This window comes from Barbus barbus (assembly GCF_936440315.1).
Source record: "Barbus barbus genome assembly, chromosome: 41".
Classification (NCBI taxonomy): Eukaryota; Metazoa; Chordata; class Actinopteri; order Cypriniformes; family Cyprinidae; genus Barbus; species Barbus barbus.
Window position 1 is genome coordinate 26,319,590 of NC_136719.1, and position 26,430 is coordinate 26,346,019.

Here is a 26,430-nt window from a genome sequence, read left to right on the forward strand (position 1 = left end):
ATGATTCCCTTTGAGCTAAATTAAACTATTTCTTTAAATTACATTTTAATATTATGTTTTTATTATTACGTTACAGCAATTACTAAATTGTCTTCATGAACATGGAAAATTGCATTCATGCATTGTGAAGACATTTTATGTTTATTCAGTGTTATTTTAGCATGATTAAGATACTATTTATAATTTTTATTAATATTGTGAATTTTATATTGTTTTTATTTTTAGTTAAAGTTTTAGTAATTTTGATGTGCTTTAGCTATTATTGTTATTAATAGTAGTAGTTTTTGTTTTCTTCAAATGTCTGTATTTTTATTAGTTGTTTTAGTTATTTTAGTACATCAACTTAACTATGAAAAGGAGAAATGCTGCCTTGGCAACTTGCTGAAATTAAATAGTTTTTTTTTTTTTTTTTTACATTTAATATAAAATAAGTTTTTTCAGTTAAAATTTACTTTATTTCAAGTAAAATATCTGCCAGAGTTACAGGTTTGAAATATGTAAGCATTTACAAACACTGAGTATTGCCTCAGTCTCAAGGTTTTTTTTTTTTTTTGGTTAAATATACATATTTCCCAGTCATCATTTTGAACAGAGGAGGAACTTATCAGGATGTGGTGACTATGGTGTAAATAGTCATACCTCTTATACTTCTCTTTTTTTTCTTTTCTTTTTTAACAGATGAGACATCGACTGTCCATCAGAGGAAGAGACGGAGAGACGCTCAGAGAGTCATGGCTTCAGATGTGATGTGTTTGTGTGTTGTTCTGCTCTGCTCTGGACTTCAGTTCACAACAGGTACGACTGAACATCAGTATGAGTGACTTCAGACACGGGTTTACATCAGATACTGAAACGCATTATACTGCAGTCTGCTAGCTGTTTGTTTCTGCTGTTGTTTTCTCAAGCTTTCCATTACTTACTGCTTTAATAGAATGTAGCAGTCAGAGTCAATGACGACTCATGTTAAATTATTGTTATATTTATGTACGTTTGTAGATTGTTAAACAATTGAAATATAACTGCAGTTCATTGGTCAAATGGGAATAGAAATGGACTGATAATCAGAAAATGGCCAAATATCAGCTGATAAATCATTTAATTACTAGTTTGTTCATTAACATCATAAATATGAAAAGTTTCTTTTGAAACGACCATGGATGTTTCATTTAATCAGTTTCTGTGGGTCTTAATTACTTTCTTAAATATGTCTTAAATAACCCTTACACAAACGAATGCCTTAAAAGGTCTTAAAGCAGAGCAGAAAGTCAGATTAAATTCAAAAAATCATAATGTTCTGCACTGCAAAGAATAAATATCTTCAGTAGTATTGTTTTCAAATACTTAAACATCCTTAAATCAAGACTTGAGATGCAAAATATTTTCTGAGAAACTGAACAAAATTAAGTGAGTTTGTTTAAAACAAGAACAAATATCTTTCCGTAGGTTTAAAACTTTCCCTTTGAATGAAGTACGTTTTTCTGACCTCACTGACAGATATTTCTTGTTTTAATCATGAACTCACTTAATTTTGATTAATTTCACAGAAAACAAGTTCCTATTTCATGTAACTTTACTCTTGTAAATGTATCTTGATTTAAGAATCTTTAGATATTTGCGTTGGAAAAAAAGACAAAAATACTGATGCTGAACAGCACTTTTTGCTGTTTTCAGAAGGTACAGTAAAAGTTTCTATATTCTAGTTAATATATACTCTATGTAAGAATAATTAAAAATGAATGGAGATCAGTTGGAAGTCATATTTTCAGACTATTTGCTAATACAACTCAGTGTGTGCTACTTAGACATTTACATTTAGAGAACATAATGGCGTTCATGACAATTTATCACTAAACATTTTCTTTACTTGGTCTTAAGTCTTACAGTGGGGCAGATAAGTATTTGATACACTGCCGATTTTTCAAGTTTTCCCACTTACAAAGATTGGAGAGATCTGTAATTTTCATCATAGGTACACCTCAACTGTGAGAGACAGAATATTTTTTTAAAAATCCAGAAAATCACATTGTATGATTTTTAAATAATTAACTTCCATTTTATTGCATGAAATAAGTATTTGATCACCTACCAAGCAGCAAGAATTCTGGCTCTCAGAGACCTGTTAGTTTGTCTTTAAGAAGCCCTCCTATCCTCCACTCATTACCTGTATTAATTACACCTGTTTGAACTCGTTACCTGTATAAAAGACACCTGTTCACACACTCAATCAATTAGACCCCAACCTCTCCACTATGGGCAAGACTATAAGACCAAAGAGCGGTCTAAGGACACTAGGGACAAAATTGTAGACCTGCACAAGGCTGGGATGGGCTACAGGACAATAGGCAAACAGCTTGGTGAGAAGGAAACAACTGTTGGCGCAATTATTAGAAAATGGAAGAAATTCAAGATGACTGTCAATGTCAACCGTGAAGCATGGGGGTGGATACATCATGCTTTGGGGGTGCTTTTCTGCAAAGGGGACAGGACGACTGCACCGTATTGAGGGGAGGATGGATAGGGCCATGTATCACGAGATTTTGGGCAACAACCTCCTTCCTCAGTAAGAGCATTGAAGATGGGTCGTTGCTGGGTCTTCCAGCATGACAATGACCCCAAACACACAGCAAGGGATTCAAGATTTCAAGATTCAAGTTTTTTTTGTATTCGTCACATACACAATTATACAGAGTATAACCAGCAGTGAAATGTAAGTCAGGTCCGCTCCAAGGACAGTGCAATTATGTAGTATACAAATATTAAGAAAAAGAAAACTAGAAAAAAATAAAAGAATAAAATAAAATAAAAGATAAAAAATATAAATATAAATGTGCAGGTCAGTATGTTGTTGACTTAAATAATAATATAAGAGGAATGTGCAAAAGAATGTGCAAAAAAGTTATACAGGGTATTTAAATAGCAGCAATATGAGGTAGAAAAAATTATGAATAGCTTATTGATATAGTGATATTTACATGGAGTCAAGTGATGTTATGACACAGAGTTAGAGTTTAGGAGCCTGATGGCCTGGGGGAAGAAGCTCCTCCTAAGTCTCTCAGTTTTCAAGTACACCCGGCTGCAGCCTGCAGATCGAGGCGGGGCTGCACCTGGGGCGGGGCTGCACGTGTCGCCCCGCCCCCAATGCTTCTCATTGGTTAGTGGCAAAGTAATGACGTCGACGCCGCGGTAAACAGGAAATGCGGTTGAAACATAATTGGTAGCAATACATAATTATATAAAACAAACCTGTGAACCCGTTAATTACTTATACCTGGTAAATTTATATAGTATTAAACAATACATTGTAAATTTGTTAATCTTTGGAAAACATTTCATTTTATGTACATTTCCAAGCAAGAATCCAATCCAATTACTGCTTTTGACTTCATTGCAGTCGCAATGTCAACAAATATAGTTTATTTACAACTTAAGTTTAAGTTATTTCTATTCATGTGTATTGGTCATTTACCACTTACAAGTTATTTATGGTCGTTTTTTATTTTAATTTCAGTATGCTTTACTGTTACATGTATTATTAACATTTAAATAAAAGTTAAATATTCTCAGCAAGTGTCATGCCTTAAGATGTTATTAAAATTAATGGTAACACTTTACAATAAGATTCATTAAACAGTAATGTATTAACTAACATGAACTATAACCATGAGCAATACAATTGTTATTGTATTTACTAATCTTCGTTTACATTAGTTATTGAAAATACAGTAGTTTATTGTTTATTTATGTTAGTTAACTGTATAAGTGCAGTTCATTATTAGTTCATGTTAACTAATGAACCATATTGTTACCAAATTAATAATTTATGGATTTAATTGATAATGAAAATCTTATGGTAAAAATATCAGCATTGTTTGTATATGAATAACATGCCAAGACAATTATTTATTTAGGTATGAAACGGTTTAATTCTGATAAAGAAAGGTGAAATTTGTACATTTGTATATAACACATCTTTTTGTACATATAAATGTCTGGTTAAACATGAACATCCTTTACACACTTTCTTCCTTTATTACTTAATCTCCTTTAATCATTAAACCTTCCTTCTTTATACACTTTACTGGCACATGAAACAGCAGTCTGGGTCCTCTATGCTGTCGTGAATCCTCTCAGGTAACCACGCTTCCCATTACCTTTAAAACCCGAGCAGGATTTGAACAAGGTCTTACATGTGTTACACTCTTTATTTTCAAAAGGCACCCGCAATTCAGCCTTTGATGTTTCACTCCATTTTCCCCAGTTCACAACACCTGTATCCAAAAACACACACAAAACAGAACTCTTTCATATGCACATCTAAGATTATGTTAGCCATGCCAGTGCTTTAGAAAAAGCAAGAAGCAAGATTACTTAAAGTCAACCTTATACTCATGAGGCCTTATGGACCGAGGAAGACTGGGGCTGCGTCTACTGGACCGAGGAAGACTGGGGCTGCGTCTACTGGACCGAGGAAGACTGGGGCTGCGTCTGCTGGACCGAGGAAGACTGGGGCTGCGTCTGCTGGACCGAGGAAGACTGGGGCTGCGTCTGCTGGACCGAGGAAGACTGGGGCTGCGTCTGCTGGACCGAGGAGGACTGAGGCGGCCTCTGCTGGACCGAGGAAGACTGAGGCGGCCTCTGCTGGACCGAGGAAGACTGGGGCTGCGTCTGCTGGACCGAGGAGGACTGAGGCGGCCTCTGCTGGGCCGAGGAGGACTGAGGCTGCGTCTGCGGCATCTGCTGGACCGAGGAGGACTGAGGCTGCGTCTGCTGGACCGAGGAAGACTGGGGCTGCGTCTGCGGCATCTGCTGGACCGAGGAGGACTGAGGCTGCGTCTGCGGCATCTGCTGGACCGAGGAGGACTGAGGCTGCGTCTGCTGGACCGAGGAGGACTGAGGCGGCGTCTGCTGGGCCGAGGAAGACCGAGGCTGGGTTGGTGGTGAAGCATGGGTGGCAATGTGCTTCAGCAAATTTGCCCGAGTTATTACAGTCGCTGAACAATAGCAGCAGTGAAAGTGGGACTTTGCCCGACATTTTAAAATGGTGAAATCTGAAAGGGCAAACAAAAGAAAATAAGTTTGTTGAAAATTGCCTAAATTTAACCTTCACTTGTTTGCATTTTGCTCTGGACAGTGGACAGTCGCAAGACAGAATTTTCATCAGCACCATCCATGTGTAAGCACATTTTTTTGTGATTTCAGCAACAATGTGCGCAATGCAGAAAATTAAGTTTACCTGAACCTTAAAATTAAATATTCTTCTACAAATTCACAAGCAATTAAATCCGAAGCATGCACAGTGCATTGCTGGCTGGTTCAGCACCATATTATACTTTAAATAAAGTGAGATAAGCAAAAGACAGTTAAACTCACCATGATGTTGAACTGCCCACTGAAAGTGATTTTTGATGTGATAATACATCAGTTCTGGCATACTGGAGTAACTGCAGAATGGGCACTCACTAGTGCAGCTTTTTAAATACTGCTCACATTCCCCCTTGCTTAACACCGTTTTGTGCATTTTTGCAAGGGGTAATGGCTCTTAAAAGAGCCTTTGGGTTATAAATTGAGGAACAACAAAAAAAGAGGAGAGATGGAGGGGTGGGGATGACAATGATCTGCAAACAGAAGGAAATACAGAGAATCAGTATTAGATATTATTATAATAATATCTAAATAATTAACATTTAATCATTTTATTCACAGAAAAACAATAAATTTGTATAGCCATTGTTAATATGAACGTGTCCTATATTACTTCTGCTGGTTCAGTTTTGCCACTGTATTTATTTTTAAGGGGCTTATTTTGGGAACACTATATCAAATTCATAATCCCACTAAAACCACACACTAACTTTCTAATGCTGCCTTCAAGTGCTCTCGTAAATATTGCACATGAACGCCCTACCATTCCAAAACCTTAATGGGATGAGCTCGTAATTACAACTTCAATAATGAAAATTATTAAATTTCCGATAGAACGTGAAGGCAGCATTATGCCATGCTTTTGGGAAACGCAGACCTGGTTATTTAAAAGCAGACCTTTACACCTTGCGTGACATGGCTGAGTGTGTAAAGTTATGCGATTTTATTTTGAAACTACTTTACATTTCCTTTTAACAACACACTAAACGGCACTTCAGAATTAAAAATTGTAATTAAACAAATTAGACAAGAGACGTAGCTCGCCTGTACTCACCATGCAGCCAAGAAGAACGTAAATGAAAAACCGCTAGAATCGACGTAATGACTTGACGCCACTAACCAATGAGAACCCTTGTAGGTGGGACGAGATGTGCAGCCCCGCCCCAGTTGCAGCTCCGCCTCGATCTACGTCATTACTTTGCCACTAACCAATGAGAAGCATTGTGGGCGGGGCGACACGTGCAGCCCCGCCCCAGGTGCAGCCCCACCTCAATCTGCAGGCTGCAGCCGGGTGCTTCTCTCAGTTTTTGCCATCAGGCTACGGATGTCACGAGTCCGGGTCCTGCACTCCTCCCTGGCGCCACAGGAGGCCGCCATCTCCCGTTCTCTCGGACTCATCTCCCATATCACTTACACCTGCCACATAACACACACCTGCCGCATCATCATGACACTCAGGACACCCACAGCTGTTTCCCATTTGTCTCTGACTATTTAGTATCCCCTCTCCCACTACTCTGCCTGGGTTCATTATTTGTCTTGCCATGTCGTCTACCATTGTTTTGAAGTGTTTGTTGTGCCGTGTTGGCCTTTATTTATATTAATAAATACCTTACCTGCATTTGGACCCTGTCTACGTCTGTTCACGCCTTTACCCGGGGCGTACCGTGACAGAATGAACCCAGCAATCATGGGTCCAGCAGGAAGGTTGCTTGGCATCCGCCAGGGAGACCGGAGCATTGAGGATTACATCAGGGACTTCAGAGGATTGGCTCGGCAGACGGCATTGGAGAAGACCTGCCTCATGGTCTTCTTTCACGGAGGCCTGGCCGAGCCCTTCAAGACCCTGATGCCCTACTGGGACCCCGAGGAGTCGCTGGAGAGTTACATTAACTTGGCTCTGTGGATGAGCGGCTCGGGCCTCAGGGTAGAGTTAGCGGCGGCGCCCGCTGATGTTGTCTCCGAGGCAGCGGAGCTCACTTCAGGCTTCTTCAAAGCGGCGGCGCCCGCTGATGTTGTCCCCGTGGCAGCAGAGCTCACTTCAGGCTTCTTCAAAGCAGCGGCGCCCGCTGATGTTGTCTCCGAGGCAGCGGAGCTCACTTCAGGCTTCTTCAAAGCGGCGGCGCCCGCTGATGTTGTCCCCGAGGCAGCGGAGCTCACTTCAGACCCTCCCGAGAGCGCGGCGTTCGCTCACGAAGTTCCCGAGACAGCTGTGCTCGCTCCCGTTCCTCCCGAGAGCGCGGCTTTCGCTCACGAAGCTCCCGAGGCAGCTGTGCTCACTCACGTTCCTCCCGAGAGCGCGGCGTTCGCTTACGAAGCTCCCGAGACAGCTGTGCTCGGTCACGTTCCTCCCGAGACAGCTGTGCTCGCTCACGTTCCTCCCGAGACAGCTGTGCTCGCTCACGTTCCTCCCGAGACAGCTGTGCTCGCTTCCGTTCCTCCCGAGAGTGCGGCGTTCGCTCACGAAACTCCCGAGACAGCTGTGATCGCTCCCGTTCCTCCCGAGAGCGCGGCGTTCGCTCACGAAGCTCCCGAGACAGCTGGTCTCGCTCTCAGCGCTCCCGAGGCGGCGGTGCCTGCCTGGTTTGTTCCTCCGGTCCCACCCTGGCCGTTCGCTGGAGTTCCTGTCTGGCTGGAGTCTCCCTGGTCCAACCCTCCGAATCCGCCCCGGTCTCCTGCTCGGCCTCTGTCTCCAGGCCCTCTACCTCTACACGGACCTGGCCCGCCATCCCTCCCCCTGTTTCACCATCCCCCTGTTCCACCTCCCTCCAGACTTTTGCGGTTGATGGAACGTCTGGAAGCCGTTCCTTTAGGGAGGGGTAGTGTCACGAGTCCGGGTCCTGCACTCCTCCCTGGCGCCACAGGAGGCCGCCATCTCCCGTTCTCTCGGACTCATCTCCCATATCACTTACACCTGCCACATAACACACACCTGCCGCATCATCATGACACTCAGGACACCCACAGCTGTTTCCCATTTGTCTCTGACTATTTAGTATCCCCTCTCCCACTACTCTGCCTGGGTTCATTATTTGTCTTGCCATGTCGTCTACCATTGTTTTGAAGTGTTTGTTGTGCCGTGTTGGCCTTTATTTATATTAATAAATACCTTACCTGCATTTGGACCCTGTCTACGTCTGTTCACGCCTTTACCCGGGGCGTACCGTGACAACGGAAGCGCTTACCAAAGTGAATAGACGGTTACCATGGTGATTTGAGTCCTTGATGATTTTAACAGCTCTATTTTTGCAGCGTTTGAGGTAGATGTCCTGCAGAGAGGGGAGAGCAGACCCTGAGATGTGCTCAGCTAAGCGCACAACTCTCTGTAGAGCTTTGCAGTCCTGATTGGAGCTGGTTCCATACCACACTGAGATGCACTGAGTCAATACACTTTCTATGGTCCCTGAATGGAAAGTTTTCAGGATTGCTGGTGAGACCCTGAATTTCCTCAGCTGTCGCAGATGGTACAGTCTTTGCCTGGCTTTCTTAACCTGCGTTTGGATGTGTGTAGTCCAAGTCAGGTTCTCGGAGATGTTTACACCGAGGTACTTGAAGCTACTCACCCTCTCCACAGGGGTCCCACTGATCATAAGAGGAGTGTAGGGCTGCTGCTGTCTCTTCCTAAAATCCATGATCAGCTCTTTAGTTTTGCTCACATTCAGAGAGAGACAGTTGTCCTGGCACCATGATGTGAGACTCTCTACCTCATCCAAGTATGCGGTCTCATCGTTGTTGGAGATGAGGCCCAGAACCACAGTATCATCAGCAAATTTGATAATAGATGTGGAGCTGTGAGAGGACACGCAGTCGTGCGTGTAGAGAGAGTAGAGCAGGGGACTCAGGACACAGCCCTGTGGGGCTCCTATGTTCAGAGTGATGGGGTTTGAGGTGAACTGGCCAACTTTCACCACTTGAGGTCTGCCGGTGAGGAAGTCTTGAATCCAGTCACAGAGTGAGGAGTTTAGGCCGAGGTCTGTGAGTTTAGATGCCAGCTTGATGGGGACTATAGTGTTGAAAGCTGAGCTATAGTCAATGAATAGCAGCCTTACATAATTCCCATTGTTGCTGTCCAAGTGTGTGAGGGAAGAGTGGAGGACGTGAGAGATGACATCGTCAGTAGATCTGTTTGGTTGATAGGTAAACTGAAGAGGGTCCAAAGTAACGGGTATGGAGGGGCAAATGTGGCTCTTTACAAGTCTCTCAAAAACCTTCATGACTATTGCCTGCTGCTTCCTGACGTGCTGGACGGCAGAGTCGCGCCGCCGCCATTGCAATCGAAGCGGCCGTAGAAAGTGTTTAACTCGTCGGCCAGCAACGGATCTGCTCTCACCTCCGCGGAGGATTTGTTTCCGAAGGCACATATGGTCCTCAGTCCCTGCCACATCCGTCTTGAGTCATTGAGCTGGAAATGAGACTCAATTCTCTCTCTGTATCTGTGTTTGGCGGCTCTTACTGCGCGTCGGAGAGCATAGCACGATGCTTTGTACTCGCTCATATTCCCGGTCAGAAGAGCCTCATTGCAGGGGCGTGTCTACCCCCTACCAGATGTCTTGCGATAGGCTTGTTTTTAGTTAATTTCTAACTGCATCTGGCGTATCTTGGCATGTGTAGGCAGCTGCCTAGGGCCGCTTTCTTCTCTTCTTTTTTCATTTTAGGCATTTTAGTGTGATCTAAATGATAGATGTCGAGAGCGCATAATGTTACGCGATCATGTAATGCGTGAGCACGAATCTCTCCACTTGCAAGCGGATTTCCTTCACTCGCACAAAACTGAACGTGTGCTTTTAAATCTACATTGTTCTTTTATGAATTGGCTCGGGTCTCACTCAGATATTGTGAGTATAGCACACAATATCTGAGTTATCCTCGCATCACTGAAGACCATTCCTCGCATAACTGAAGACCAGAAAAGCTTTTTTTTTTCTAATTCAAGTGAAGAGTAGGCTTTTCTCACTAAATGGAAGCAAGCTGAATATAGTTAGCCTTCTCTAGTTATTAATTTGGTCCCACTTTATATTAGGTGGCCTTAACTACTATGTACTTACATTTAAATTAATAATTTGATACAATGCACTTACTGTGTACATGCATGTTTTTACATTGTACTTATATTTTTAAAAATACCTATATGTAATTACATCTGTAATTAAGTTCTGTAATAACATATTTATAATTACACTGTTGACCCAATCCCTTGCACCTTAACCCAACCTTAAACCTACCCATTCCAGCAAACCTGTCCCTAACCTTACCAATATCCCACCTCAATAGCGGCAAAAATGTTCTGCAATACAATATCACCACAATAAGTACTTTGTACTTATTTTTTTAAGTACAAAGTAGTTAAGGCCACCTAATATAAAGTGTGACCATTAATTTTATTAATACTTATTTTAGTTAAGTGCTTAAATTGTAAATATGCATTTATTAAATTATTTTATGTAGTACATTTGTATTTTGTTGTTTTTGTATATAGTTATAGAAGCATATCAACCAGGTTCCAGAAATAATCACCAAGGCTGCTTCTGAAATAAGTGGGGGTGCTCTCTTAATGCACATTTTCACATATTTTGTCCCTTCTATTGCTATCAATATGCTGCTACTTCGAGAGCGAATCCCGCATAAATATGCAGATGTCATTCCCAAAACTTTGCAACGTGTGTGTGGGCAAAAAAAAAAGTTCTACATTTTAAATGGATTGCTTAGAAAGCTCGCAAAGAGTGCTCATAACCAATAAAGCTGTCACTCTTTGTTCATCGCGATCTCACAAAGTTCTGTGAGGACCAATGAATCTCACACTGTGCAATTAATAGCCTATATAATATAGGCCTATTAACATCGTGTATCCAACCCCCCCCCGGGCCACCCCCTTTTAAGGGAGTGCCCCAGACTGGCCTCCCCATTTAAAATGCTCTAGACACGCCCCTGCCTCATTGTAAGCGGCAGTGCGTGTGTTAACCGCAGCACGGATTGTTCTGTCCATCCACGGTTTCTGATTGGAGAATGTTCTTATAGTTATTGTTTCTGTAGCTTGCTCGGTTAGCATGTTTACAAAGCTTAATTCTACATCCGTGAACTCGCTGATGTCAGAAGAACTCGCCCGGAACATGTCCCAGTCGACGTCATCAAGAGCCGCCTGCAGCACAGCCTCTGAGTGGGAGGACCAGCGCGTCACTACTCTCTGCACCGGAGGTTCCTGAACGAGCCTTTGTTTGTATTCCAGTGTGAGGAAAATGGTGGCATGGTCTGATTTGCCAAAAGCCGGTAGTGAGCGGGCTTTGTAGGCATCCTTGAACTGAGTGTAGCAATGATCCAGTGTATTTGGTCCTCTAGTTGGACAGGATACATGTTGGTGAAAGTTCGGCATGACCCATCCGAGGTTAGCTTTGTTAAAGTCCCCCGCGATGATGACGGCAGCGTCAGGATGTTTGTTAATGTAGCCGCTGAGCACATCGTGAAGCTTAGACAAAGCCAAGCCGGTGTCTGCCTGTGGTGGAATGTAGACAGCAGTAACAATGATCGATGAAAACTCCCGGGGCAGATAAAATGGGCGGCAAGTAATGTAAAGATGTTCCAGATGAGGCAAGCAGGAACGTGACAGAATGGAGATATTCCTGGGATCATATCATTTCTTGTTGATCATGAAACACACTCCTCCACCCCTGGATTTACCGGCCTCTGCTGTTCTGTCCGTCTGAAAAACAGAGAAGTTCTCACTTGGCATTACAGCAGTGTCCGGGACTGAGGACGAAAGCCATGTTTCTGACAAACAAAGGATGTTACATTCCCTTATGTCCCGTTGGAAACTAATCCTGGCTCTAAGATCGTCCATCTTATTCTCCAAGGATTAGACATTTGCGAGCAGAATGCTCGGAAGAGGAGCACTGTGAGCCCTTTTCCTGAGTCTATCTCGAATCCCAGCGCGTTTCCCGCAGTGTTTCTTGATCCGTCGCCTCAGGGGGTTATTGTTTATCTCCGCGTTCCGAAGAATCTCCAGGGGCCACGATGGATTCGTAGATAAAGTGTCCTGGAACAGGTTAGTGTAGCGGTTTCCAATGTCCAAAAGTGTTTCTTTGTTATAGGTGACCAGTGCCGACGTGAAATGTGTAAGAAGAGAAAGTAAAAGTAAGTAAAAAAGTAAATTAAAGCACAATCTGAGCGGAGCGGCCTGGACGGAGTCCGAACACAGTGGCGCCATCTTGTATAAAACCCAACTAAGGAGTGGCTCCGTAAGAAGCATTTCAAGGTCCTGGAGTGGCCTAGCCAGTCTCCAGACCTGAACCCAATAGAAAATCTACAGAGGGAGCTGAAACTCTGTGTTGCCCAGCGACAGCCCCAAAACCTGAAAGATCTGGAGAAGACCTGTATGGAGGAGTGGACCAAAATCCCTGCTGCAGTGTGTGCAAACCTGCTCAAGAACTACAGGAAACGACTGACCTCTGTGATTGTAAACAAAGGTTTCTGTACCAAAAATTAAGTTCTATATTTCTATTGTATCAAATACTTATTTCATGCAATAAAAAGGAAATTAATTATTCAAAAATCATACAATATGGTTTTCTGGAGGTTTTTTATATATATTCTGTCTCTCACAGTTGAGGTGTACCTGCAATGAAAATTACAGATCTCTCCATTCTTTGTAAGTGGGAAAACTTGAAAAATCGGCAGTGTATCAAATACTTATTTGCCCCACTGTAAATTTATCGTCATCAAACCTGCAGAAACCCTGTTAAAGGATTAGTTCAAATTAAAATTTCCTTATTTACTCACCCCCATGTCATCCAAGATGTTTATGTATTTCTTTCTTCAGTCAAAAATAAATGAAGGTTTTTGATGAAAACATTCCAGGATTTTTATCCATATAGTCAGTTTCAATGGACTCCAAATGGTTGAAGGTCAAATTTAGGTAACACTTTATTTTGATAGTCCACTTTAGACATTCTACTAACAGTAAGTAACTCTGCAACTACATGTCAACTAGCAGTCATTAGAGTATCAGTAGACTGTCTGTTTATTATCTCCTAGCACTTTATTTTTATGGGTCCACAACATACAATATACTAACTATCAGAAACTTTGCAAGTATATGTCAACTTATTCTACTACCTCTAAACCTACCCTAACAGTCTAACTGAGAGTTAGTAGACATGTAGTTGCAATTTAATGAGAATTAGTTGACATGTAGTTGACATGTAGTTAAAAAGTTACTAATAGTTAGTAGCATGTCTAAAGTGGTCTATCGAAATAAAGTTTAACCCAAATTTACAGTTTCAGTGTCGCTTCAAAGGGCTATAAATGATACCAGACGATAAATAAGGGTCTTATCTAGTTATTTAAAATAATTCAATAATATATGCTTTATAAACACAAATGTTCTGCGTAATACGTAATTAGGTTGAAAAGGTTACGCTTGACGTAGGCGGAAGTACCGAGTCAGTGTTTACAAGTTGAACGTGCAAATACTAAGTCAAATGCCATTTACAAAAAAAGGGAGTTACAACTCAAGTTTATAAGGTCAAAACAACGACGTCGGATGATTTTGAACTTTGAGGAGAAGATGAGATGGAGCCTACGTCAAGTGTGACCTTTTCAACGTAATTACGTATTACGCAGAACAGGCGAGCATTTGTGTTTATAAAGCATGTACATTTTTTAAATTGGCCGATAGTTTTGTTAGATAAGACCCTTATTTATCGTCTGGTATCATTTATAGTCCTTTGAAGCTGCACTGAAACTGTAAATTTGACCTTCAACCGTTTGGAGTCCATTGAAACTGACTATATGGATACAAATCCTGGAATGTTTTTTACCCTTAATTTCTTTTCGACTGAAGAAAGAAATACATAAACATCTTGGATGACATGGGGGTGAGTAAATTATAAGGAAATTTTTATTTGAAAGTGAACCAATCCTTTAATCTAAAGATGTGAAACTAAAAAGAGGTAGTTGATGTAGTTTAAGGCAGTGGGGAAAAAAAAATGTTTTCAGCATGAACTCACTTAATTTTGACATTTCAGATAACTTAATATTTTGTTTCTGAAGTATTTCGATTTTGATCTAGGATTTAATGTTGTCTGTGTTTTTGTAGGTTGTGGTGTGGAGTCAGGTTTGGTCAGTTGTTCTCCAGGAGAGTCTGTGCTGCTGTCCTGCAGTGATATAAACTCTCAGCACACAGGAGTCCAGTGGTGGATTTGTGATTCTCAGACAGGCTCTCTTAAATACTCAGTGTTTCTAGAGAATGCTACTGAGGGTCAGCGATACAAAGACAGAGTTCAGGTTCACAGTAATCTCTCTCTGTCCATCACTCGACTCACTGTAGACGACACAGACTCATATTGCTGTAAAACAGAGACTGACAAAAGCAGCCCTATTCAACTAACTGTTGAAGGTGAGGAACGTTTGATTTCATAATAATACAAACCAAACATAAGATGCTTATGCTAAAACTTTAATCTGTCACAAACTAGTGAAAAGTTACTTCATTGCACTTCATATATTTGTGTCTAGATTTCAAATCCAATCCATTTCTTCAGCAGAACTGTGTGTGTGTTATTTATATATATATATATATATATATATATATGTGTGTGTGTTTTATATGAGGGGCTGTACAAGCATAATTCATTCTGGTGCTCTCACACACATACTTTCGCCTCTCACACATTTCTAACTTTTTTTTGGTATCCATTACTTCCTGTTTAAGTAGGAAGACACTCTCAGACCAGGAATTACATGTACAGACTTGCTCAGTTCATCCTAACATTTTTTTTATTTATCTTAATTTTAAAATATCGTTACTTGTTCCTCTTGTACTTGTTCGTTACTTATACCCACTTGTTCTACAGATCTATGCACAAAGGATGCACTGATCAGGATTTTTCGTGACCAACTCCAATTAGCAATTTTTTTTTTATATTAACATGGGCCGATTCCCATACTCCTTGCCTATCTATTTATTTATTCATTTTCGTTTATTAAAGGTGCAATAGGAGATCTCGGAAAATGCTAACTTTAGCCTGATAGCACTGAAAGCGAATGTACAAACCCTCCCAGCAATCGCCGTCCAAAGCCACGCCCCTGTGCCTTTAAATGTTAATGAGCTCTGCTCACCCCGCCCCTCTGCTCTGTGGGGCGTGGCACAACACACGTGGAGTGTTGCCTTGACAACTGTTGAGGGTATCTTTTGGTGGAAAAATGGCAGCGGGAGTTTCTGAGGACACTGTGCAACCATATCAATTTGAACCGGAGTCGGACCTGGAACAAGATGAAATAAGTGATCACATAACATAACTTATGTTGTTATATTGGAAAACATAAATGAGAATATTTATAGTCTTGAATCATATGCATTTGCAGGATGTAAACAGTATTTTGCAGGTATTGTGTTAAAGTTGCCATTCATCTTCATGCAGTTATAACTGTTACAACACTTTTTTTTTTTTATTACTTATTAATCCGTAACAGACACCGTTATAAACCATCTACAAAAGTAAGCTTAATGTACTGTTACCACCCTAATTTTACCACAGCGTACACAGTTTATAATAACAATAACCATAACGCGTTGTTCATTACAAACATGGAATTATGAATTATATTGAGAGCGTCGTAGATAGAAAACATGCCGTAATGAACACTTGATTTCACGTAATGAAAGTTAGTGTAAACTTTAGCCACATTCATGGTGAAACATTCAAGAGATTAGCAAAGATTAATACAAAGGTTAATAAAACGTTACACTCACTTCTGGAGGTGCAGCAGGAACACGAATAGTTGGTACCGATCCTTTTTTCAAGAGCAGCTTCTTGGCAAAACAAGCTTTAAACTGACCCTCGTTAATAAAGCAGTCTGGTGAGAAATGATTCACGCAAACATGAAAGAATTGACGTTGATCTGGGGGAACTATTCCCTTCGAAAACAAAACTCAGCGGTTCTGATTTAGGAACATCAAAATGACTGCTTTCTTCGTTATTACACCCAAGAACAGAACACCGGGATCGCTTAGACGCCATTCTGCTCCAGCGTATAAACAATGGCGGACTATGATGACAGCTCGAGATGGTCCTCACTGGAGAACACAAGATCCAGGGGGTGTGGTTGGATCTAGATCCAACTCCTCCAACCTACCATCCCCACCCCTAAACCTACCAATCGCCACCCCTAAACCTACCCATCCCTACCCCTAAACCTACCAATCTCCACCCCTAAACCTACCCATCCCAACCCCTAAACCTACCCATCTCTACCCCCTGATCCCTAAACCCACCCATCCCCACCCCTAAACCTACCCATCTCTACCCCCTGATCCCTAAACCCACCCATCCCCACCCCTAAACCTACCAATCTCCACCCCTAAACCTACCCGTCTCCACCCCCTGATCCCTAAACCCACCCCTAAACCTACCCGTCTCCACCCCCTGATCCCTAAACCCACCCCTACACCTACCCGTCTCCACCCCTGATCCCTAAACCCAACCATCCCCACCCCTAAATCTACCCGTCTCCACCCCCTGATCCCTAAACCCACCCCTACACCTACCCGTCTCCACCCCCTGATCCCTAAACCCACCCCTACACATACCCGTCTCCACCCCTGATCCCTAAACCCACCCATCCCCACCCCTAAACCTACACATCTCCGGCCCCTGATCCCTAAACCCACCCATCCCCACCCCTAAACCTACCAATCTCCACCCCTAAACCTACCCGTCTCCACCCCCTGATCCCTAAACCCACCCCTAAACCTACCCGTCTCCACCCCTAAACCTACCCGTCTCCACCCCCTGATCCCTAAACCCACCCCTACACCTACCCGTCTCCACCCCCTGATCCCTAAACCCACCCCTACACCTACCCGTCTCCACCCCTGATCCCTAAACCCACCCATCCCCACCCCTAAACCTACCCATCTCCACCCCCTGATCCCTAAACCCACCCATCCCCACCCCTAAACCTACCCATCTCTACCCCCTGATCCCTAAACCCACCCATCCCCACCCCTAAACCTACCAATCTCCACCCCTAAACCTACCCGTCTCCACCCCCTGATCCCTAAACCCACCCCTACACCTACCCGTCTCCACCCCTGATCCCTAAACCCACCCATCCCCACCCCTAAATCTACCCGTCTCCACCCCCTGATCCCTAAACCCACCCCTAAACCTACCCGTCTCCACCCCCTGATCCCTAAACCCACCCCTACACCTACCCGTCTCCACCCCTGATCCCTAAACCCACCCATCCCCACCCCTAAACCTACCCGTCTCCACCCCCTGATCCCTAAACCCACCCCTACACCTACCCGTCTCCACCCCCTGATCCCTAAACCCACCCCTACACCTACCCGTCTCCACCCCTGATCCCTAAACCCACCCATCCCCACCCCTAAACCTACCCATCTCCACCCCCTGATCCCTAAACCCACCCATGCCCACCCCTAAACCTACCAATCTCCACCCCTAAACCTACCCGTCTCCACCCCCTGATCCCTAAACCCACCCCTAAACCTACCCATCTCCACCCCCTGATCCCTAAACCCACCCCTACACCTACCCGTCTCCACCCCTGATCCCTAAACCCACCCATCCCCACCCCTAAACCTACCCGTCTCCACCCCTAAACCTACCAATCTCAACCCCTAAACCTACCAATCTCCACCCCCTAGGTGTAGATCCAACCCCGCCCCCTGGATCTTTGTTCTGCAGTGAGGGGCTACTGGCTCGCTCAGGGCGAGTCTGTGTTGAAACGCTCCTTTCAATCAACAATCGTGGGAGGGGCCTCCGATCTTGTGACGTCACAAGACAAACAGCTCGATTTGAGACTAGGGAAAACGTATTAGGAGATAAAAAAAAAAAACACTGGATGGATTTTTATAATTATAGGATGGTTGTGTACAGGCACTGCAAACACACATCTCAGTGCAATCAACTTGTAAAAGTGGATATATCATTATACGACCCCTTTAAATTACTACATCAACGGTTTCCAATTACAGTCCTCGCGCCCACATTTCATATCTTATCACGTTGTTCTATTTGACCGTAAGTCATAAGTGCCCTGCGAAGTGGACATCACCAGATATTCCGCCATGATTCCAGTTCAAAGCGAGCGTACCATACAAAGGGCATTAAAGTGTGCGAGACATGAATTTAAATAGTATTTATTTACAGAGGTATATTATGTCACACTTCTCTAGTAAGTTTCGTCTGTATGTGAAGACGCTGCGCAGCACAAATCCGTGAGTGAATGTTCCGAAGTGAAATAAACTTCAACGGATTTTCCCTGCTCAGGGAGTAGGGAGCAAGGAACACTGTGTAGGGAGCATGTCAATCGGAACACAGTTCATGCACGGTAGCCCTCTTCTAATGAGCTGGTTATGTGAATCGGGTGTGTTAACTAAGAGAGACATGCAAAAGGACTGGAATTGGGAACCGCTGGGCTACATCATGTGTCATTCACCAGTGAGAACTTTATAGCACAGTTAGTAAAAGTACTAAAATACCAGGAAGGAAGATTGGGTTGTTGATGTTCGCCTGCTATTCTAAGCGTGCATGAACGTGCTGATGACGAATCCAGAATCCACGCAGATGTATGAAAATACATATGTTGACAGGCAGGTAGGAAAGCCAATTAAAACGCTCGGACCGAGCATTTTGATTGGATGAACATTTCTTGGTCCAGCACCTTCCACATAATATAATATATAAATACATTTAGACCACTTCACTTAATAATTGCTATCAGGATGTGAAGAGACTTTTAACCAGCATAACAAAATATGTTTCTGAAGACAATCACCTATTGCACCTTTAATTGTTTATTTTGCTCTGTTACTGGTGTGTGTGTGTGTGTGTGTGTGTGTGTGTGTGTGTAAACACAGTTGATAATAAAGCTCTTTCTGATTCTGATGAAAAGACAAATTCACTTTCTGACAGCAGGTGGCGCTTATAGAACAGCAACAGCAATATAGTGTTTCCACAGCTCCACGCTTATAAACACTCATTTAATACTGTATGTATTTTACAGAGGTAAGAGGAAAAGAAAATGCCATCAAAACTTTTCTGAAGACAGTTCTCCTCAGAAATACATTCATAATCCCCAGCCCAATTCAATATTTATGGTTTTCTTCCAGTATTTAGAGCATCTCAAACAATGAATTTGTTCTCTGGTACAGTATTTTATCTGCTTGCACCACTATTCTCTCCTTATCGTGTCCGTCTTCAGTGCATCTTTGTAATATCATGATGATCACTAGTTTTACTGTCGGGAATTTATCATGTTGTGCCGCATCCCGTGTAGACAGCATCATTATAATAGGTTCTATATTGTATCACGCCGGGCCGCTTTGCGTCCGGTGTAGTAGACACGTGTCAGTTTAAATGCTGGAGATGCAGTGTTGCCAGATATTGCTACAAAAAAAAAAAACATCTAAAAAGAAATAAACCGCAATGAGTCCAAATTTTGAGTAATGGAAATAATATAAAAATATCGCTGACCCTAACCTGATTCTGCCACCTCCCACTTCTATTCACTTCCTAAATTGTCACAAAAATCCATAGATGCTTATAGTAAGTGTCTCTGGTAACACGGCTGAGGCTGCGCCTGGCCTGCCTTCCGTTTCCATTATACTCTCTACATACATATATTATACTCTTACATATGCATATTTTCTTTAGACATACATGCATTTTCTTTAGACATACATGCATAAACATTCAGCTGGATCTGCGTGTGATTTAAATTAATTACTTTTATATATCATGTTCACATAAAGTATATGACAAGTTTTGAAGACTGGTGTGTTCAAGTGGATGAAGCGTATAGTTTAAATTGAACCAACAAAGCATGTTTTACTGTTGTAATGTCAGATACAGTATATTATCATGATTTATATATGATGAGATATTAATCTGTTTTATGTCTGCAGGTTGTTCTATATCAGGGAATGAAGGATCAGTGGAGATCAGCAGATATTCAGGGGACTCTGTGTTTCTGTCCTGTTTGGTCAAATGTAGCGCCCGTCATAAACCAGATCAAGCGTTCAGATGGAAATTACCAAACAACAGAGAAATAGACCTGACCATTAACACCACTGAACTCAGCCGACTCTATCAGGACAGATTTCACATGTTTGATATAAGTTCAGGAAACCTCTCTCTGCTGATTTCTGACCTGACTGAGAAAGATGAAGGACTGTATTCCTGCTGGAGTAAAGAGAATCAACACAAGAGCTTCAGTCTCTCTTTTAAAGGTGAAGAAGTGATCAATTCTCACATTAACAAGTGATTGAGCTTAAAATGAGATGCGAAGGTGAACTTCGGCTAACATTCTGGCAAGACTCTCTTGCAGTTATGAACAAACATTCTTCCAGTAATGTTAATAGTTAAACATTTGTTCTGGTCCAGTGTAAGTTTAATATCACTTAGATACTATTAGTTATATATATATTGAATGAGTTTGAGTTTTTCCATTTTTAATTTAATTTTAGTTTAAATCTAAAAAATCCTGAAAGTCTTTGTTTTATGCTTTTGTTATTTTTAGTAGTTATTGTTTCCCCTCCAAATATGTCTGTGGTGGCCGAGAGCTCAACGCTCTGCAACTTCAGCAAACACATGCAAATAGAACAAGCACTAACATCTTCGTCAGTTTGACCGCACATGTGCTGCAAATTCTTCCAACACAACCAAATACAAAAACAGACCACAACACCATTACCTCAACAAAATGAAAATTAGCCATGTTTATTACCATTTGTATAATCACAGTTGTACAAATAAAATGGATAAACTATGGTTAGTGTAGTAAATCCATGGTTAATTTGTGTATGGTTACCATATGGTTTAACTATAGTAACCTTTTTTTTTTCCTATAATGTATTTATTAATTAATAAATTGATACCATATGGTTAATTTTTGTAAGGGAAGTTGTAAAAGTAAGTTAGCCAGCATAACCTTTCATAGTTACAGTAATTGTGTATTTCATCAGCTTATTTAGGTAAACAATACCCCCCCCCAAAAAAAGCTAAAGAATCATATGAGCAGGATGTTAAAATGAACAAAAATCTCACCTTTCAGAGCAAACACTGATAAATATGTCTCAGCCATGTTAGTCGCTTTGCTGTTCCATTAAACATTTCTGGTGTGGACTGTGCCTGTTTGCAGTGTGTTTCTGTTTTTACAGCATGTTTCTTTATTTGGATGTGTTGTTAGCATTTGCAGCGCATGTCTTGTCCAATTGATGAAGATGTTTTCTTAATTTGCAAGTGCGTTTTCTATTTGCATGTTTTATTTTTTTCATTTGCAGTGTGCTTATTTCTCTCAGCCACCATACTACATAGCTTTTTTACATTTGTGTTTTGGTTATTTTAGTAAAAAGAAATGTTGCTTTTATAAAATTAAAATTATAAAAAAAAAAAAAAAGTTTACTTAAAAACCCTGATCTGGTCTTTTATAATGTTCTCAAATCAGTTTTTAAATCTTACTAATTATTTCAGAACATTAAATAATGTTCTCATCATGTTTGCAAAATGATCAAATGGAATGTTCCCCTAAGATTCACATATTAAGAAAAAAAAAGTTAAAAAAACTGGATGTTCAAAGAACATTCAGAAATAATGTTTTAATGATAATTGATTAAAAAATGAGCAAAACGTTGATAGAACATATTTTTGTTGGATACTAGGTTAAACTGTAATATGCAGTTTGCACTGTTACAGATTTTCAGACCAAAGTTCCATGTGTAAAATATCTAAAGGGTTAAAAGGGTTAAACTGCAAATACATCCTGCAAAACTGCTCCTTCATCCGTCTGAATTCAGTACTTCAGTCTGTCCCGCAGAAGAAAAGTATCCATAACACACAAGTTTCCCACTGTATGTTTCTACAGGCTGCACATTATCAGCGCCTGAGCGGGAACCTAAAACGAAGTACACGGGTGATTCTGTGCTTCTGTCCTGCTCATGTGAAGACCCAAACACCAAACCTGAGGACTTCAGATGGACCCATGTAGAGTCCAGTGGGACTGAAGTGTCCAATGAAACTCCACGCTATAAACACAGAGTCCAGATGTTTCACAAGACGACTCCATCAAATCTGTCTCTGTTGATCTCCAACCTGACTGAAGATGACCAGGGCACTTACAGATGCACAATTAACCACAAAACATCCGCTGACACCAGACTCCTCATTAAAGGTTGTGCTTAAATCGACTCGGTCACTCAGTTTGGCTGGTACACTGTTAAGCATGTTTTTGTCAGTGTTTCTTGAGTCTCTCTGTCGTCCTGCAGGCTGTGTTTTATCTGAACATCACATCACCAACACCTCATATGCAGGAGGATCCGTGATTCTTCCATGTTCCTGTGAAGATCCCAAAACCAAACCAGAACACTTTGAATGGAAGCGAGCAGATGTGAATGAGACGCTGGTTTCAGACGCTGAGGAGATCAACGGCCGATTCCAGACGATCAGAGATTCTCCTCATAATCTCTTCTTACAGATCTCAAACCTGACCGAGACTGACGGAGGACTGTATGTGTGTTCAGTCAACAGCAATCAATCCAGACGCATCACTCTCACTCTTACAAGTAAAACACCTCAGATTAGTTTTCAGTGATGATTTCAGTGATTAATATTTCATGCTTGACAGTGTCACTTTGAGATACTAAATTAAACATCTGAGTTATTGTTAACATAAAGGAGGACATTCATGATGGTGAACAATTTTTGTGTGTGTTCTCAGAATCTGCTGTAATAAATGTTCCCAATTATCAGTACTATCTGATATTTCTGCTCTTTCTGCTCTTTCTGGTGGCTGGATGCATCTACTGGAGATTTACAAGAGGTTTGATAACACACACAACAGCCCAACACTGCAACAATCATGAACTGTGCACTATTACTAAAAGCCCCAAGAAAAACGAAGAAATTTGTTTAACCAAAGTCATTATAATATTGCAGCTACAAAAGGAAGCAGAGGAAGCCGAGAGATCCAGAGAGCAAATGATGAGGTGAACTGTTCATAACCAGATTATGACACACTATTCATGAATGAAATACAAATAAAATGTTTGTGTTTGTAGGATGAGGTGACGTACTCCACTGTGACGCAGATTAAAGGTAGAAAACCAGCAGAAAAACGGCAACAGGTACCATATAAAGCTACTGTATCATATTTCTAAGGTTTCTAAATGATTTAAACTTTGCTGTGACACACAATCTCCTCCATGTCTTCTGTCTGTTTTATCCAGTCAAAGCTCTTTTAGTGTAATTGTATAAACATCCAGCTTCAGCTGCTGCTTCTCGTGTCTTTTTCTGTCAAATCTTGACTGATTTTGATCAAGTAAAGGTCAGAATAACTGCAGTCATATCTCCAGATGAACTCTTACTGGACTGAAGCAGCTCAGCTTTACTTGATTCTCCATCAATCATTTTCTAGATAAATCAGTGCGTCTCAAATCTGATCTTCAGGATCTTTTGAGGAGCGTTTGTTTCCAGAAGTTTTACTTTCTCTGTTCCTCAGCGGAGGAATGATCTTCACAAGCCTCCAAAACATCTCGCATCTGAGGAGTGTTTATTTCTTCATCTCTCAATCATCACTGGATTGCATTGTCTTATATATTTGGATCATTTCAATCTCATCTTACTAAAACATATTATTGGAGATACAGATGTGGCCATGCACTTTTATTTTCTCGCAGCAGCATGCAATTCGTTACGAAGCTCATGGAGAATAAAGTTGTAGCAATGTGAGATTAAAGTAATACTATTTTGACAATAAAAATTACAAGAATTATGTAGCAATTGCAAGATTAAAGTTATAATATTTTGAGATTTTGAGCATGTAAATGGCCCAGATTGGGAACACCGGGAGAAATTCCAGTGGCCTGCAACTAATTTGAATATATGTTGGATTATTAGCAGAAATCATAGCATTTGTCATATACCTGAAGGGACAGTATGCTTGAAAATAATATTTCACATCTTCAATTGCATTTATTATGTGTAATGCACTAGCCCCCCATAGCAAAAAGCTTTATGCTTTTGGTACTTTTAATATAAAACAAAGCCTAAGCTTTCAAATTCTGTCAGTTTTATAGCGAAATACAATCAATATATCTTACAATAATGTGTTTTTTTCACGCTCTTTAATGTGACGTGACAGATGGCTGATGGTGTCTGTTTTTGTAGTAAATTGTGCATAAGACAAGTGGAGTGTGGTTAAAAACATACTGTATATTGGTTTTCTGGTTGTCGTTCTTACCGCATTAAACTACGTTTAAATTGAGCGTCATATTCTCACTGTATCAGACTATATGAGCCATAAAAGCCTGATGGATCAAACGTAAAGCAAAACATAAAATACATATACAATATTTCTATTTAGATTTTGTGTAAAGGTTCAATAAACTGATCTATTTTTTAAATATTTTTCATATGCCAGGCATTACAGGGTTAAAAGAAAATGTTGTAATTGAGCTGTTTTTCTGATGAATTGTTGCTGAAACAGTGTTTTTAATTTTAGCTCTTTCTCATTTCCTCAAATAAATTTTCCAGTTTGTGTATTTCTGTGATTCATGCAACCAATGGGTGTGTTTTCTGAAAGTAGTGTATTTCCTACACAGGATGACGTGACATATGCAGCTGTTGCACTGAACAAGAGTGCTCGATCCACTGAGGTCAGTGCCTGTGCAAACATCTACATGCATATAATGTGTTCTTATATATAACATAAAGGCAGATGCATGTTGCAACTGGTGAACAACTTGTTGTCTTTTAGGATGACGTGACTTACTCCAGCGTCACACATATTAAAGGAAAAAAAAGACCTTGCAAAAAGGTTAGTGTTACATTTTGGACATGCATTTATAAAAACCAGTTCATCTGAAAGGTTCATTTGTAGCATGTTTGTCTGTAGGAGGAGGAGGTGGTGTATTCGACTATGGCAGATATGAGCAGATCTACTCCGGTAAATGCACACAGCCATACTATTTTAGGAAACACTTCTCTAATTTATAATTTTACACCATCTTGAATTCTTTACACGTCTAAAATGAATTTAAAAAGAACCATGATGTAGACAAGTTTGTTTCTTCATCAGGTTTGTAGAAATGTGTCTCAGCAATGGATGCTCTGCAGTGAATGGGTGCCGTCAGAATGAGAGTCCAAACAGCTGATAAAAACATCACAATAATCCACAGCACTCCAGTCCATCAGATAACATCTGGAGAAGACAAAAGCTGAAATAAATGCATCATTAAGATCTTTTTTGTAACTAAAATAAGTCCATAATCCATAATAACGCTTCCTCCAGTGAAAAAGTGTTCTGGTCTGAATCAGGAGAGAAATCTGCACAGATCAAGCAGCGTTTACAAGACAAAACAGCTCTAAACAAATATGTGGCTTTTGTCTTTTATTTCATCTTTTGTCTTCTCCAGATGTTAACTGATGGACTGGAGTGATGTGGATTATTGTGATGTTTTTATCAGCTGTTTGGACTCTCATTCTGACGGCACCCATTCAGTTATAATTTTGCCATTCTATATGACAGAAGTATAATTGTGTATATGTTTATTATCTCTGCAGGATGTTACGTATTCATCTGTAGTCCACATCAAATCTCACAAACCAAAATCCCGACAGAAGCACGCTGAGGAGGCCACCGTCTACGCAAGTGTGCAGGAAGAGAAAGCATGACACACACACCTAAAACAACATCTCAGACATTCTGCACTGGGCTATTGTTTTATGATCATTTCAAAGAGTTTGAAGGCTTTTACATTCACATAATTTGCTTTCTATCATGTTTACTTCTAGCTTAATTTCATATGGTTAGTGTCATTGATTTACATTTTGTAAAAATTATGACTTTTAGAATAAATGCTAAATATCTGTTTTCTAAGATTTTTGTATTTTGAAGATGAATGGGCGATTCAGTTTATTTCTTATAAAGCTATATTATACTTGGATTTTGTGTCTGTTTAATTGCTTAAATATTTCTTAATGTATATTTATTATACACTGAAAAAAATGGCATAGAAACAATTTTCATTTAGAAATTGCAAGTAAATTTCACAAATATTTACAAAGAGTTGGCAAGTAATATTGAATTAAATGTAACATTTTCAAATAGACAGAGAAATAATATTTTATTAATGAGCAAGTTCTGGTTTCAGCTTCTTGTATGTAGTAAAAAAATGCTTTTTTTAAAGAAACAATGTACAAATGAAGAACATATCATTAACAATATCATTAAAACTGTCTGCTTGAGATGTAATTACTCCGACTACAAGAG

The 26,430-nt window shown here is 40.8% G+C and overlaps 1 protein-coding gene across 2 annotated transcripts; it reads left to right on the plus strand.

Annotated features, from left to right (window-relative positions):
• The first annotated feature begins 683 nt into the window (after positions 1-683).
• Positions 684-26,423, plus strand: LOC306860139 (pregnancy-specific beta-1-glycoprotein 7-like). 2 transcript variants are annotated; one of them, XM_079401686.1, is made up of 12 exons: positions 684-795; positions 14,231-14,530; positions 20,069-20,392; positions 22,027-22,332; positions 22,427-22,723; positions 22,879-22,980; positions 23,097-23,146; positions 23,219-23,284; positions 24,761-24,814; positions 24,916-24,975; positions 25,054-25,104; positions 25,722-26,423. In XM_079401686.1, the coding sequence occupies exons 1-12, from the start codon at positions 732-734 to the stop codon at positions 25,830-25,832; spliced, it is 1,785 nt and encodes a 594-aa protein (XP_079257812.1). In that variant the 5' UTR covers positions 684-731; the 3' UTR covers positions 25,833-26,423. The 2 variants fall into 2 exon arrangements, with proteins under 2 accessions (XP_079257812.1, XP_079257813.1); XM_079401687.1 differs by having other exon boundaries at positions 687-795; positions 22,472-22,723; positions 25,722-26,420.
• The last annotated feature ends 7 nt before the right edge of the window (positions 26,424-26,430 follow it).